Genomic DNA, 13621 nt, shown 5'->3' on the forward strand with positions numbered 1-13621 from the left:
CATCTGCCATGGTGACTTCAACCTCGACTCCTGGCTCAGTACTGATGGAAGTAATCTTATTAACAATCGCAGAAGGACTGTGCGTGTCACTGAGTCGCTGTGGATCCTCACCTGAAAAATGATCCCAAGTCCTAGAGCCTTCACCACAGGAATTTTCCTTGTAGTTATTCTCACAGTCTTGGTGGGCATCCGTCCTTTCCCCTTGAGAGTCTTTTCCTTTGCGCCTCTGATCAAGTCAGCACATACCTTCTCCGAAGACATTACGCTGTAGCTGCTTAGAGTAATTCTAAGTCAGTGAATCTCCACCTCTGGTTCTCAGAGTCTCTCTTTAAGAGCCAGGCCGTGGTGCAGCTTCCTGACCAACTTGTTCCTCCGTGAGAGCAAACAGTGGTGAGGTAGGCGCAGGTGGACTGGAGCTCCCTGCAGCTGAGACTGCTTCTTAGAGATTGAGTCAAGTTCATTAGTGGTCAGAACCTACTGTGGATGCAATCACCAAGATTGTTGGTAGCGTTCAGGGTGGTCAAGGGACCTGTGTGAATTAGCTGCTATTGAGTTTCTGGTGCGATTCATTCCCAGTCACAGTGATGAAGTCTGTTACCGATTATTATCCTCTGGGCTTTCCAGGGAAAGGATTCCTAAACCTGGTGAACTTGGAAGCTCTGTGCCACAGCACAGGGTCACAGAGTATCAGTGGCATGTTCAGCCACATCCAAAAGGGCTTAAGGCCCCACCCAATGGGCAGCTACATGAGAAATATTTTATACCCATTCAGAGCTGCTCACCCTGAGCTCAGCTCCTTTCGGGACCCTTCCTGGAATGCAAGCTAGAGAGACTGTGCCCTATCCCTTCTAATTACCACGTGAAGGGAGAGTGAGATGGAGGAAGAGTGAACTACTGAAAACTGAGTCACTGGAATAGGAACTTGGAGATTCCGTAACTGCCTCAGGGGAGCTTTATCATCTTCTCTGGAATTTAAGATGCTGTCCACTGGGAGGAGAGGAAAGGCTCAAGGGAAAGAACTAAACTCAGCTTCCAAGGAGTTGTCAAAATCCACCTTATTAGCAAAAGCTGAATTTAAACTCTATGCCATTGGGACTTCCCTGTTGGCACAGTGGTTAAGAATCCACCTGCCAATGCAGGGGACACGGGCTCAATCCCTGGTCCAGGTAGATCCCACATGCTGCAGAGCAAGTAAGCCAGTGCGCCACAACTACTGAGCCTGCGCTCTAGAGCCCGTGAGCCACAACCACTGAAGCCCATGTGCCCAGAGCCCGTGCTCCATGACAAGAGAAGCCACTACAATGAGAAGCCCCCGCACCACAACAAAGAGTAGCCCCAGCTCGCCGCACCTATAGAAAGCCCATGCGCAGCAACGAAGACCCAACACAGCCAAATATATATATATATAAATAAATAAAAGAAACTTTATTAAAAAAATAAAAATAAACTCTATGCCATCAACTAACTCAGCTCCTAATTTTTTTTCCCAATAACTCCTTGGTACTCACTGCTGGTTCTTCTGCCATCTCTACTTCCTCCCCATAAACTTGAGAGCCTTGGCTGTGAGCAAGAAGTCTCTGTTGCCCTTCCCCAGACCCAAAAACTGAAGGGGTGAAAACCCCCAAAACACAGGGCAGAGGAACTTATATTTCTAAGGTCTCTCGTTTTATTATTCAATACTGGGCATGTAGCCCAAGGCCTGCTGTTCTAGCTGGCTTCAGAGATCTTGCAATGTGTGATTTTAAGAAGCACTCTTTACCTAGTTCATCACTTCCAAGTAATTACAATTCCAGAAAACTAAAGGACATGGCACAAATTCTTCCATCCCAGAAGGGTCCCTACTCTTTCCCAACCTTTTCAAGTTCAGGATACATAAGAGAAGAAGTACTGATCTACGTATTAAATACAAGATGAGACACAATTCAGTACACTGTTGCTCTTACACAAAGATGAAGTAAACTAAGGGTCATTAATCACAGGAATTAAACAAATGCTAATTTGTTATTTCTCAAACAGCTGGTCTTTGACACTGGCACCTCTTCCAGAGAAAGGCAGAGATGATGGCATATGGGTACACTGTCACTGATGTTTACAAATACTGCCCTCTTGGAATGTGGCTTTATTGGCCCAAACAACATGCTGTAGTTAACTGGGTGTGGCAACACATTTGTCTACCCGCCATTTGCCCCTCTTCCCTACCTACAGAACCCCAGAGCATTCTTAGTGGCATGGCAGTGTGCCAGCCCCAAGGGATTAATCACAATCCTCTTTGCTGGATACTCACTTTCCCAGCCTCCACTGCAACTCCGAGTGGCTCTATGATCCAGCTCTGGTCAATAAGATGTAAGAGGAATACACCTGGGGATGGAGCGCCAACAGAAGAGAGCCCTCACTGCTCCCTTCCTTTCTGCTTGGGTCATTAGTGGGAAGATGTGGCGCCTGGAGCTGCAAAGCTTTCTTTAAGGCCTGAGGTCGCTAACACAAGGAAGAAAAGCTAACATGATAACAGAGATACATATTTTATAAATTAGAGTTATATTATAACCTGCTTTTTTCACTTAACACATAAGCATTTTTACACTTCATTAAATATTCCTTGAAAATATAATTTATAATGGTCACAATGTGTACAGTTCCTTAGAATGATTGCCCCATAGTTTAACTGATTCTCTATTGTCAGAAATGAAGGTAGTTCTGCTTTGCTATTCACTGTGGGAACACAAAAGTATACACATCTCAAATGATTTCCTTAGGATAAGTATAATTGGTGGGTCAACTTATGTACTTTAATGACTTTTTTTTTTTTTTGGCCACGCCACGTGGCTTGTGGGATCTTAGTTCCCCAACCAGGGACTGAACCCAGGCCCTCAGCACTGAAAGTGCAGAGTCCTAACCACTGGACCACCAGGGAATTCCCTAACGACTTTTATTTTTTTAAATTTTTATTTTTTTTAATTTTTGGCTGCATTGGGTCTTTGTTGCTGCGCGCGGGCTTTCTCTAGTTGCGTCAAGCAGGGGCTACTCTTAGTTGCACTGGGCAGGCTTCTCATTGCAGTGGCTTCCCTTGTTGCGGAGCACAGGCTCTAGGTGTGTGGGCTTCAGCAGTTGTGGCATGCGGGCTCAGCAGTTGTGGCTCGTGGGCTCTAGACCGCAGGCTCAGTAGTTGTGGCACACAGAAGTCCCCTAACGATTTTTAGTACAGTCTTCCAAACTACATTCTAAGGAAATTATATGAATTCTCTACTCCCACCAGCATTACACAAAAATGTTTTCCTATATTCTCTTTTGGATATTACAATTTTAAAAATCTTTGCCAAATGATGGGCAAAATTTTGCCTACTTTTACAGATTTTTCCTGTCTCTTCCCTCACTATCAGATTACCAATTGTCATTTCTGGGTGAAATTAGTAAGCTTTCTCTCCAGTAGCAGTCCCCCTACCTGTCAATTTTCTAATCTTCGGCAGGAATTCAGAAAACATTTGTGGAGCATTGCACTAGAAAGGTACTACTGAAATGTAAAGGTAAGACTGCCCTAAAGAACTAAAAACCAATCTGACACACAACACAAAGGCAACAAAAGCAAAAATAAACAAGTGGGACTACATCAAACTAAAAAATTTCTGTATAGCAAAAGAAACAACCTACTGAATGGGAGAAAATATTTGCAAATCACTTATCTGATAAGAGACTGATATCCAAAATATATAAAGAACTCAAACAACTCAAAAGCAAAAAAGCACAAATAACCTGTTTAAAAAAATGGACATAAGATCTGAATAGACATTTTTCCAAAGAAGACATACAGATGGCCAATAGGTACATGAAAAGGTGCTCAACATCACTAATCATCGGGGAAATGCAAATCAAAACCACAATGAGGTATCACCTCATACCTGTTAGAATGACTATTATCAAAAAGACAGGACTTCCCTGGTGGTGCAGTGGTTAAGAATCCGCCTGCCAATGCAGGGGACATGGGTTGGAGCCCTGGTCCGGGAAGATCCCACATGCCGCAGAGCAACTAAGCCTGTGCGCCACAACTACTGAACCTGCGTGCCACAACTACTGAAGCCCACGAGCCTAGAGCCCATGCTCCACAAGGAGAAGCCACCACAATTAGAAGCCTGCACACCGCCAGGAAGAGTAACCCCTGCTCGCTGCAACTAGAGAAAGCCCGCATGCAGTAACAAAGACCCAACGCAGCGAAAAAAAACAAAAACAAAAAACAAACAACGATGCCACAACTAAGAGGTGGTGCAGCCAAAATAAACAAATAAATATATTTTTTACAAAGCTAGAAGTCATGATGCCATAACTACTTCTACTTGGCAAACTGCCAAAAGGCAGCCATAAAGGAAAGGAGGAGTAAAAAGATCAGATAAAACACATCTTCGAAATCAACTTCTGTGTAAGTGATGAAAGACACTAAAAGGCATCTGTTATGCCCTCACCCAGTCTTGTAACCAACCATATTATACAACCCATTTCTGTTCTTCCAAGCTTTCCCCAACCAGCATACATCACTTCTGCACTGCCCATAAAGTTAACTTATGCCTCACCTTTCTGACCTCCCGAGGGTTTTCTACTCTGACCCACTGCCTGCAGGCCCATGCAAGCCCCAATGTCCAGCAAGGTATGCCGCCAGGGCATTTACTGATTCAGCAAGTGAAGTTGGGCCTGCCTGGGCTGGTTCCCTCCCGACACAGATGAGACCTTTGATGAACATCTGGGGGATGTACAACAGAGGGAATATCACCAATATTTATAATAACAATAAATGGAGTATAACCTTTAAAAATTGTGAAGCACTGTTGTACACCTGAAACTTCTGTAATATTGTACAACTATACCTCAATTAAAAAAAAAAAAAACAGATCTAAAAAACAAACAATCTCCGGAAAAGAGATGTCCAGTGCTGGGAAGAGATGTCTTAGTCACGGGCTGGAGAACCCAGTCCTCCACTCCAAGGAGACCTGTGAGGAACCGACAAAGTGGCTGGCGCATACGCGGCGCAGAATGGAGAAATCTCAACTTAGAGACTGGGGCAGGTGACCCGGCTCAATTCCAAAATTTAACACTTACTTCAACTACCAGTTCATATCAAAAACTGTTCCAAGTCACTGTTCCAAGTCACTGTTCCAAGTCACACGGCTACTCAACAGCTTCTGTTCTCTTTCTACCAAACCGCAAGAGGAAGCTAGAGACCGCACCACTCTGCCCCGGGCAGTAAACGCTTCCTACTATTTGACCTCCATCCGGCCGGCTGCCACTGCAGCCTTTCCCCACGTTCTGCGTTCTCACCAGTGGATTCAGGAAAATATCCCCGCCCACACTAAACGCGTAACGCAGGCCTGAGCAAGGGAGATATCCTGAGGGACCGCGCGCGGTTTTAGGGTCAGGGAAGAGGATTGTAAAGTGCTCACTGCCTTTCGGTTCCGGGACAAGAATCACTTCCCAACGACCGTGAGTCACCAACCGCCGCCGCGGGCCGGAAGTCACTGAGCCGGCGTCCGCCCTGCTATGTAGGGCGGCGTTTCCCGTGAGCCCGCGGGCGCGCGAGGACTACGACTCCCGGCATGCTCAGAGGCCACGGGAATTAACCCTTCAGGGCCCGCGGATGCCCTGCGCCCCGCCTCCGCCCCTTACCTGGACCCCGCAGGGTGAGTTTTGGGGCGCTGGGGAGGGACTCTTTCCTTTATTTAAGGCTTAGGGGTGTGTGTGATGTACTCCCGGCTGGAGGAATGATTCTGACTTTCCTAAAATGAGACAATTTGCAGTAATGACATTCAAATTCTTTATTTGCGAGTGGGAGACCCATTATCAACTCTCTGAATCCCAGGGTCTAAGAGGTATCACTACTATCTTCCTCAGAATGCTATCTAAATCGTCTCCTTCTTTACCCCCAGAACAAAAGTAACCAGCAACCCATCCCCTCTTCCGTACTCCCCCCATCGACTTTCACCCTTCCCCAGCGCCCCCAGCAAGGTTTGTAACCTGGCTACTGAGTCAGGGTTTTATTATCCCTCCGGTTGGGTGTGAGTACTCATGGAGCCTAGGGGACCTCTCGCATCCTTTTGGATTAGAGATTTTAGAAATTAGGCCCTTTGCCTCTCAGAGCCTGCCCTTCCCCCCAGGTGCCACCACGGAGTCCCTGCAGGTTCAGCAGGCACCCTACCTTTGTCTGACTTGAATGACCATAAGCTTGTGGACAAGGTTCGTTCCTTGATCCTTGCCTTCATCCCCACCTCTAAAACAACACTGGACACAGGGTACAATGCGGGGGGTGGGGGTCACACTCTTCTGTTGCTATTCTTTCTCTATATTGTGCAAAGTTCCAGTTCTGGGCTGGGAGAGAGGGGGTTAGGGACTTGAGGTATTAAGGATTATTAGGCTGTGGGGCCAACTACCCTGCTCCTCATCCATGGTAAGAGGGAAATGGAAGGGCTGGTTGTTTCCTTCTCCTTTCACTACTCCCAGATTCCACTTGAACAATCCCAGTTCACAAGGCCCCCATCCCTGCCTCAGCCTTCAGGAGTCTAAAGCTGCTAGGAAAAAGGGCTATTCTGAGTCAGGCGGTTGGGGGCCTGAAATGCCTGGATGCCCTTCTTTGCCTCACCCCTATTTCAGTGTTTGTCACTGGCAAGCAACCTATCCTCACCCTGGAGGTTAACTCCCCCATTCGGGGCAGTCTCTGGCCTCCTCCTCCTCCCCCTCCCCCCCAAAGCGGCCATTGTTCTGGTCAGCATTTGGGGCGGGGTGGACAGAAGGGAGAAGACCTTGGAGCAGGAGTCCTGAACTGTAGGAGGCCAGGGGAGTGAGGGCAGGCCGTCATATCTCTCCTCTATCTCACCCTCCCCACAGCCAACTGGCTCCCTGCCCCTGCCCCCGCCCCTTGACATCCCAGACTCCCTGGCTATTTAAACAGAGATGGGTGCCCCCATCAGCACACTGTCCTTTGGCCACCGGACATCATGCCTCCCAAGAAGGATGTTCCCGTGAAGAAACCAGCAGGACCCTCTATCCCCAAGCCTGCTGCCAAGCCAGCAGCAGGGGCCCCTCCAGCCAAGACCAAGGCTGAGCCAGTGCCAGCACCAGTGCCAGCTGTCCTTCCAACCCCTGGGAAAACCCAGGAGCCCCCCATCGATCTCTCCAAAGTGGTGGTGAGTCCCTGGAAAATGAGAAAAGAGTTTGGAGGGGGTGGTACAAGGGTGGGATACAGCCTAGGGGACTAGGGGTATCTAGAAGGTAGGGAATCGGTAAGCACTGGATAACAGTGGCACTTTCTCTTAGTACCCCATTTGGAAGCATCCAGGCTTATGACTCTGCTGTTGTCTTTGTTGTCACGTGTGTGTATGTACACACCCACACCCCCCCACCTTCTCACCGACCCTCCTGCTGGAGGCAGGGCCTGTAAGATGGGGAACATCTGGGTTCTGAGGACAGTTTCAAGGTGAAGGGAGGGAGCTGCTGTCTGTGCCTGGCTGACTATTCAACACTAAAGGCCACAGCTCTGAACCCCAGGAGGAAAGGCTGAAGAGGACAGACTTGTTAGACAATCACAGCTGGGGGCCAGGGGTAAATTTAGCTTTTGTTCAGCCCCCAGTTATGTGAGGGATGCAGGGCTCAGGGCAGTAGAGGGAGGGGAACAGGTGGCATGGGATTAACCCCGTTCCCTGGAAACCCTCCCCCCAATAATTCCTCCTCTTGGGATTCTCCCAAGGTCTGGAGCTGGGAATGGGACTGAGGTGGCTGGGCTCCCAGCCTGGTCCCTTTGGGCCCCTCCCCAGAAGTGGCTGCCAGTTGGTCGGGAGGAGTGTTGGAGAGGAATTGAATGAGCCCTGTCATCTCTCCTCACCTGCTCTTTTCTTCCACAGATCGAGTTTAACAAGGACCAGCTGGAGGGTGAGGCGAAGCCCCTGAGCCCACTGTCCATCCCAAGTCCCTCTTCAGATCCTCCTTCTATTCCCCTAACTCCATTCCTGACCTTGAAAACTCCCACACTAGTACTCTTTGTGTTCCCCGTTCTGCTCAGCTCAAGCACATAGTTTCTGAATCTCCTTTCTCCTGGTGGTGATGGGACCCCTTGTCAACACTGACCCCTCCTTATACTTCAGAGTTCAAGGAGGCCTTCGAGCTGTTTGACCGAGTAGGGGATGGAAAGATCCAGTACAGCCAGTGTGGGGATGTGATGAGGGCCCTGGGCCAGAACCCTACCAACGCCGAGGTGCTCAAGGTCCTGGGGAACCCCAAGAGTGATGGTGAGGGGACCTCTGGGACGATGCGGGTTTTCAGTTTGGTGGTGGAACCGAGGAATGTTGGTAAGGTGACAAAAAATGCTGATGTGGGTCCCAGGACTTTAGAAACTGTCAGACGCAGGGGCAGAAAAGCATCGTGAATGTTGAAGGGATAAAACCCTTCATGGTGGGTATGGGAGCTGGGTCCTGGGTGACACTACAGTGACCTCTCCTTCACTTCTCTGATCTCCAGAGCTGAAGTCCCGGCGTGTGGACTTTGAGACTTTCCTGCCCATGCTCCAGGCAGTGGCCAAGAGCCGGGACCAAGGCACATACCAGGACTACCTGGAGGGGCTTCGGGTGTTTGACAAAGAGGCGAATGGCAAAGTCATGGGAGCAGAGCTCAGACATGTCCTCACCACCCTGGGTGAGGCAGGCACCAGAACTCCTGTGGGGCTGAGAGAAGGGGGTGAACTAAGGAGAAGCTTGGCTAAGTAGGCAGAGCCAGGGAGGGATTACTTTCCTGCAGATCATGGGCAGGAGACTGAGAAGGTCAGAGCCTTGGGGACAGTCTGAAGGTCTTACTCCTGTGGAGGCTAAAGTGTGTGGGCTGCAGATGCCTCCCAAAGGGCAGAGGAAAGGGGATGAGGTGGGAGATTTGAGTTTCGGTTTTGGAAGAGATGGTCGTACTCTATGATATGGTATGTCTCTTAATCCTCTGGAATTCAGTTTCCTTATCTGTCAAAACTTTCACCGGGTGTAACTGAGGTGAAACGGAAAGCAAGATTCAGGGACACGTTCAAGGCATGCTCATTACAGGGAGAGGATTCTCTTGGGGGACTGTTGCTGTGGGCAAGTCTCCAGGGTGGAAGAAGAGGAGGTACCACTCAGAAGAAAGAGGCCTAGGTTGATGAGGGAGGGAAGGCAGGGGCTAAAACGCCGTGTCTGGGGCTCAGGAGAGAAGATGACTGAAGAGGAGGTGGAGGCAGTTCTGGCAGGACATGAGGACAGCAACGGCTGCATCAACTATGAAGGTGAGGGGCCAGAGGAGCAGAAGGGACAGGGGAAGCGGGGAGGCAGGAAGTTCGAGGTATGTGGGTGAGGCATCCTGGGACCCATATTATCTAAAGTCAGGTGGATTATCATCAGGCCAGCTTCTGCAGCCCCTCTTGCCTCCTCTCTCTGCAGCCTTCCTGAAGCACATCCTAAGCGTCTGAGCTCCACAGGTAGGGCCCTCCCACTTCGCCTTGAGAGGCAAGCCTCCTTCCCTTCCCTCAGCCAGGGTGCAAAAGCAGGGAAGTACGTCTGCATGTCCTGCTGCGCGAGAGCGCCAGGATTTGGCAACTTTCATCTTTTTCCACAGGTGCAGTGGGGTCGGATACTTCCCCCCTCCCGCCCCCGCAGGCGAAAGCAAGTTCCTGCCACCAGGAGGCTATTGTTTCAAAATAAAGAGACGGTTCCTCCCTTGGTCTCCGACTCTTGCTTTCTTTATAGGTGGGGGAGGGAAGGAAGGAAAGGGAGGGCTCTCTTCTCCCCCCACCCCTCCCCAATCCGACAACCTCTGACTTTCTTGCTTCTCGGAGGAGCAGATTCCTCGCGCTCCACTCCACCCTCTTCTGCAGTTTCTGTGCCCCAGTTAGGGCTGCTCAGGAGAAATGAACAGCAGTGGGTCCCGCCCACCTCATTACTAATATAGCAGCGTCATCTGCATAAACCCGGGCCAGGATTCCTATTGGCTGGGTCGGCTGGGGGTGACGTAATTGGGACGTACTAAGACTAGGGTTGGGCCCGGAACCGGAGCCATTACTGCAGGAAAAGGTCCCGCAGAGCTGAGCAGTCAAGATGGTGGGGCCCAGCGCTGGGAAGATGAGCGGGATTTGGGGCGAGAGGCGGGAAGCCGGGGATAGGGGGCGGGGAGAAGGCAAAAGGTAGGGGGTAAAGGAACCTGAGGGCCTTAAAGGTTGGAGGTGGGGTTGGAGTGTCGGGGATCCTGTCCTGCTGGGAAGCGGGTCCCCAGCATGGAACGGGAGTTTGTGGTTCAGAGTTCTTGGGACGGGGATAGAAGCTTGGGGGATTGGAGTTAAGATGCTGACCGCTCCCCTCTTCTCTGAGCAGTGTGACTTCACCGAGGACCAGACCGCAGGTAGGTAATCTGACCCCTATTGAGGTCATGCTTAGGGAGAAGGACACTCCCTCTAGCACCCTCCAGCCACCTGTCTTCTCTTCAGCACCCCCAGGGGAGTACTTCGTGGATTCCCTTCTCCCTCCTTCTGGATCTTCCATTTTCTTTTCTCACTCTTTCTTCCTCCCTTCCCTTGTACTCTAGATCTGAGCCCCAAGCACTGGGTGAGTTTTAGGTGGTGTGGGCATGTGAAACAACTTGGTCACTAATGCCTGTTGTGTGTGGGGCTTGGGGACTGTGTATTAAGCTGCCTGTGCTCCCCTGTTCCTTAGTTAGCTACTTCTGCCTCTTTTCTCCTCCTGTGATAACTTTCCCCCTCCCCCAGCTTGGAATCGTGAAGGCTGTAGACAGCAGTGACCTGTTACTTTGTGAAAATGGAACAGGGGAGTTTGCTGAGGATACTTCTTTGTAGCTGTACTCTCTGAAAGGTCTCTGTACTGGAGGGGTGGGAAGTGGCAGGCTGGGATGACCCCAGTCCCAGGCTGCTGCTCCTACTTCCTTATAAGGACAGGGCCCAGACAGGGCGGTGGCAAATCCCTGCCCTGAGTAGTGAGGTGAGGAGGCTGGGCAGGCTGCTGCAGGCGGAGGGTATGTAAATGGCTGGTACCTCTGCCAAGGGGAGGAAGGCCGGGTATTTATGTGGGACACCTGAGTCGGAGGAAGGGACGCTGGATCACTTAGAGGGTTTGGGTGCACAGCGGTATAAATATCTGGTTTCCTCAGCATGATCAAAGTGGAATGGGCCACAGGGGCTGTAAGGGAGGGTTTGGGTCAACCCCCACGTGCCCAGTGCTGATGTTTATCTGAATCCTCAGAGTTCAAGGAGGCCTTCCAGCTGTTTGACCGAACAGGGGATGGCAAGATCCTGTACAGCCAGTGTGGGGACGTGATGAGGGCCCTGGGCCAGAACCCCACCAACGCCGAGGTGCTCAAGGTCCTGGGGAACCCCAAGAGTGATGGTGAGGGTCCTTAAGAATAACTCTGCAGTGTGGCAGTGGGTCTGCAGTCCTTAGCTGATGGCTTCGCTTTGTCTTCTTAGGCCCTGAACTCAAGCAGCTCTTGTCTAGCAAATCCCAGATAAGATTTCTCCTGCCTTGAGTGGGAACCACATAATCCCCAGTCCTGAGGATGCATGTGACTTTGCTTCCACCTCCTTTATGGCAGAGATGAACGTGAAGGTGCTGGACTTTGAGCACTTCCTGCCCATGCTGCAGACTGTGGCCAAGAACAAGGACCAGGGCACCTACGAGGACTACGTTGAAGGCCTTCGGGTGTTTGACAAGGAAGGGAACGGCACAGTCATGGGTGCTGAGATCCGGCATGTTCTCGTCACACTGGGTAAGGCTCTGCCCTTCCTTCTTGAGCTGAGGTGCCACCTGATAGACCTCACGTGTCACCCAATTCCAGAACGCTCACTCTTTCTTCCCCTCTGCAGGTGAGAAGATGACAGAGGAAGAAGTAGAGATGCTGGTGGCGGGGCATGAGGACAGCAATGGTTGTATCAACTATGAAGGTGAGGGACTAACTGGGGTCTCACGGAGGAAGCAGCCATACAGGGCAGGTCAAGTGCAGCATTTGGGGCTTTCCCTGTCCCTGGATTCAGGCTCCAAAAAGTGCCAACAGGCAAGGGGCAGGGCCCAGCCCAGCCCAGCCCAGGAGTGGGAGGCCAGGGGGGTATGACAGGAAAGGAAGGGCTTATGTGGCATGAAGGGTGGGAAAGGGATGGGAAGTAAAATAAATGGATGTCTAATCCCTCGCCGCCTGACCCCTTCACCCCATGTCTGTGTCTTGTCTTCACCATTAATGTCTCTTCCTTCCTGCAGCGTTTGTGAGGCATATCCTGTCGGGGTGACGGGCCCATGGGGCGGGTACGGCTCCTCCCAGCCCCTCTTCTCTAGTTGACCTCCCCAGTGTTTTTCTTCCCAGCCTTTGCTCTCTAGCCCCTGCCCTTCCCCTACTACCATCTGACTTCCTCCTGGCATGTGTCTGCATGGAGCTGACTGGGGAGGGGAGGGGTTCCTCAAAGAGGAAGACAGCCTGGGGGTGTGGTACCTCCTTCTCTCCTAGAATGGGCTGAGGTTTTGCTTCTTAGGGCGCTGGTGTCTGGGAACTCACACCAGCCTATCCCAGTCTTGCTTCATGGTCATCCTTTAGCCCGGGAGCACGGGCAGCTGGCAGCGGGGGGTGGGTTGCCTGTCCCACTGTGCTACTGTAGCTGAAGTCTCTTTCCCGTCCTTCTGCTGGGCAGCTCGGAGGTACCCTAACCCAAAACTCTGTCTTCTCCTCCCGCCAATGGCTGACAGTAGCTGTAGGTGTAGTTGAGAACTCTTCTGCCTCTGCTGTGTTCTTGCTGCTCAGGGTGGGGTGGGGAAATAACAGCTGGTGGGAGGGGAACTGGGGGCTGAGAGGACCGGTCAGACTCAAGGTGGCCCCTCTGCAAACTGACCCCAAGGTTGGTTGCTGTGGGCACATTCCTTCTTAGGCTACCTTTGTGGTCTCGTGGTCTCCTGGCCCCTGGTGGACCCCTCCCCTTGGCCCTGCTCCCTGGATCACCCCCTCTCCTTTCCACAGAGCTCGTCCGCATGGTGCTGAATGGCTGAGGACGTTCCCAGTGTGCACGGAAACCACGCCTTCCCTGTGGGAGACTGTGTATGTAGCCCAGGAGGCCTCCTAGGTGCTCTTGTCACAGTAGTTTTCCCAGATTGTCTCTCTTGGATGATGTTTGCCTTCAGCATTCACCAAATAAACTTGCTCTCTGCCCTACATGCGGTTCTGCTTTCCTTCCTGAGCAGGGTGAAGGGGAGGACAGTCTGGGGTCAATGGACCAGAGGCTGGGGAAAGCCGGCCGGCAAAGGGCCTCTAGGAACCATCTTTGCCTGATTTAAGAAATGCTGGCCTTAGTTATTGATGCTACAAAGGCTACCCCTTGGGGATTAGGAAAGCCATAAATCCCTGTAGCACCAACGCTGGCCACCCTTGTGCCATCCCATATGGTGCTGAGTCCTCTCCTAGCCCTCCCCAGCACTGAAGGCCTTTTGTCGGGGAGCCCGGGGAGTGTTTATTGGCACGAAAGCCAGGCCATATTAGCACTGCCTGAGCCTGTCTCACTTCAGCAGGGCTAGGGGCCAACAGTAACAAGTAGCTGAGATGCCTGCCTTCTCCCCGCCTAATAAGGGAAGATATGAAGCCACCACTTCTGAAAGGA

The 13621-nt window shown here is 51.2% G+C and overlaps 2 protein-coding genes across 9 annotated transcripts; both read left to right on the forward strand.

Annotated features, from left to right (window-relative positions):
• Positions 1 to 5425: 5425 nt before the first annotated feature.
• Positions 5426 to 9724, forward strand: MYL6B (myosin light chain 6B). 6 transcript variants are annotated; one of them, XM_027106645.1, is made up of 8 exons: positions 5432 to 5660; positions 6926 to 7160; positions 7875 to 7902; positions 8115 to 8258; positions 8488 to 8661; positions 9191 to 9268; positions 9423 to 9460; positions 9598 to 9703. In XM_027106645.1, the coding sequence occupies exons 2-7, from the start codon at positions 6972 to 6974 to the stop codon at positions 9449 to 9451; spliced, it is 642 nt and encodes a 213-aa protein (XP_026962446.1). In that variant the 5' UTR covers positions 5432 to 5660; positions 6926 to 6971; the 3' UTR covers positions 9452 to 9460; positions 9598 to 9703. The 6 variants fall into 6 exon arrangements, with proteins under 6 accessions (XP_026962444.1, XP_026962446.1, XP_026962442.1 ...); XM_027106642.1 differs by lacking the exon at positions 5432 to 5660 and adding an exon at positions 5697 to 6213; XM_027106643.1 differs by lacking the exon at positions 9423 to 9460 and having other exon boundaries at positions 5426 to 5660; positions 9598 to 9724.
• A 216-nt stretch (positions 9725 to 9940) lies between these two features.
• On the forward strand, positions 9941 to 13179 carry MYL6 (myosin light chain 6). Of its 3 annotated transcripts, XM_027106655.1 has the most exons (7): positions 9941 to 10079; positions 10350 to 10377; positions 11232 to 11375; positions 11581 to 11754; positions 11852 to 11929; positions 12240 to 12284; positions 12988 to 13179. In XM_027106655.1, exons 1-6 carry the CDS (start codon positions 10077 to 10079, stop codon positions 12266 to 12268), a joined length of 456 nt encoding a protein of 151 aa, XP_026962456.1. In that variant the 5' UTR covers positions 9941 to 10076; the 3' UTR covers positions 12269 to 12284; positions 12988 to 13179. The 3 variants fall into 3 exon arrangements, with proteins under 3 accessions (XP_026962456.1, XP_026962455.1, XP_026962454.1); XM_027106654.1 differs by lacking the exon at positions 12240 to 12284; XM_027106653.1 differs by lacking the exon at positions 9941 to 10079 and having other exon boundaries at positions 10242 to 10377.
• The last annotated feature ends 442 nt before the right edge of the window (positions 13180 to 13621 follow it).

The sequence above is a fragment of the Aethalodelphis obliquidens genome, unplaced genomic scaffold, assembly GCF_003676395.1.
Source record: "Aethalodelphis obliquidens isolate GAN/ISIS:26980383/991018 unplaced genomic scaffold, ASM367639v1 scaffold8, whole genome shotgun sequence".
In the NCBI taxonomy this organism is placed as follows: Eukaryota; Metazoa; Chordata; class Mammalia; order Artiodactyla; family Delphinidae; genus Aethalodelphis; species Aethalodelphis obliquidens.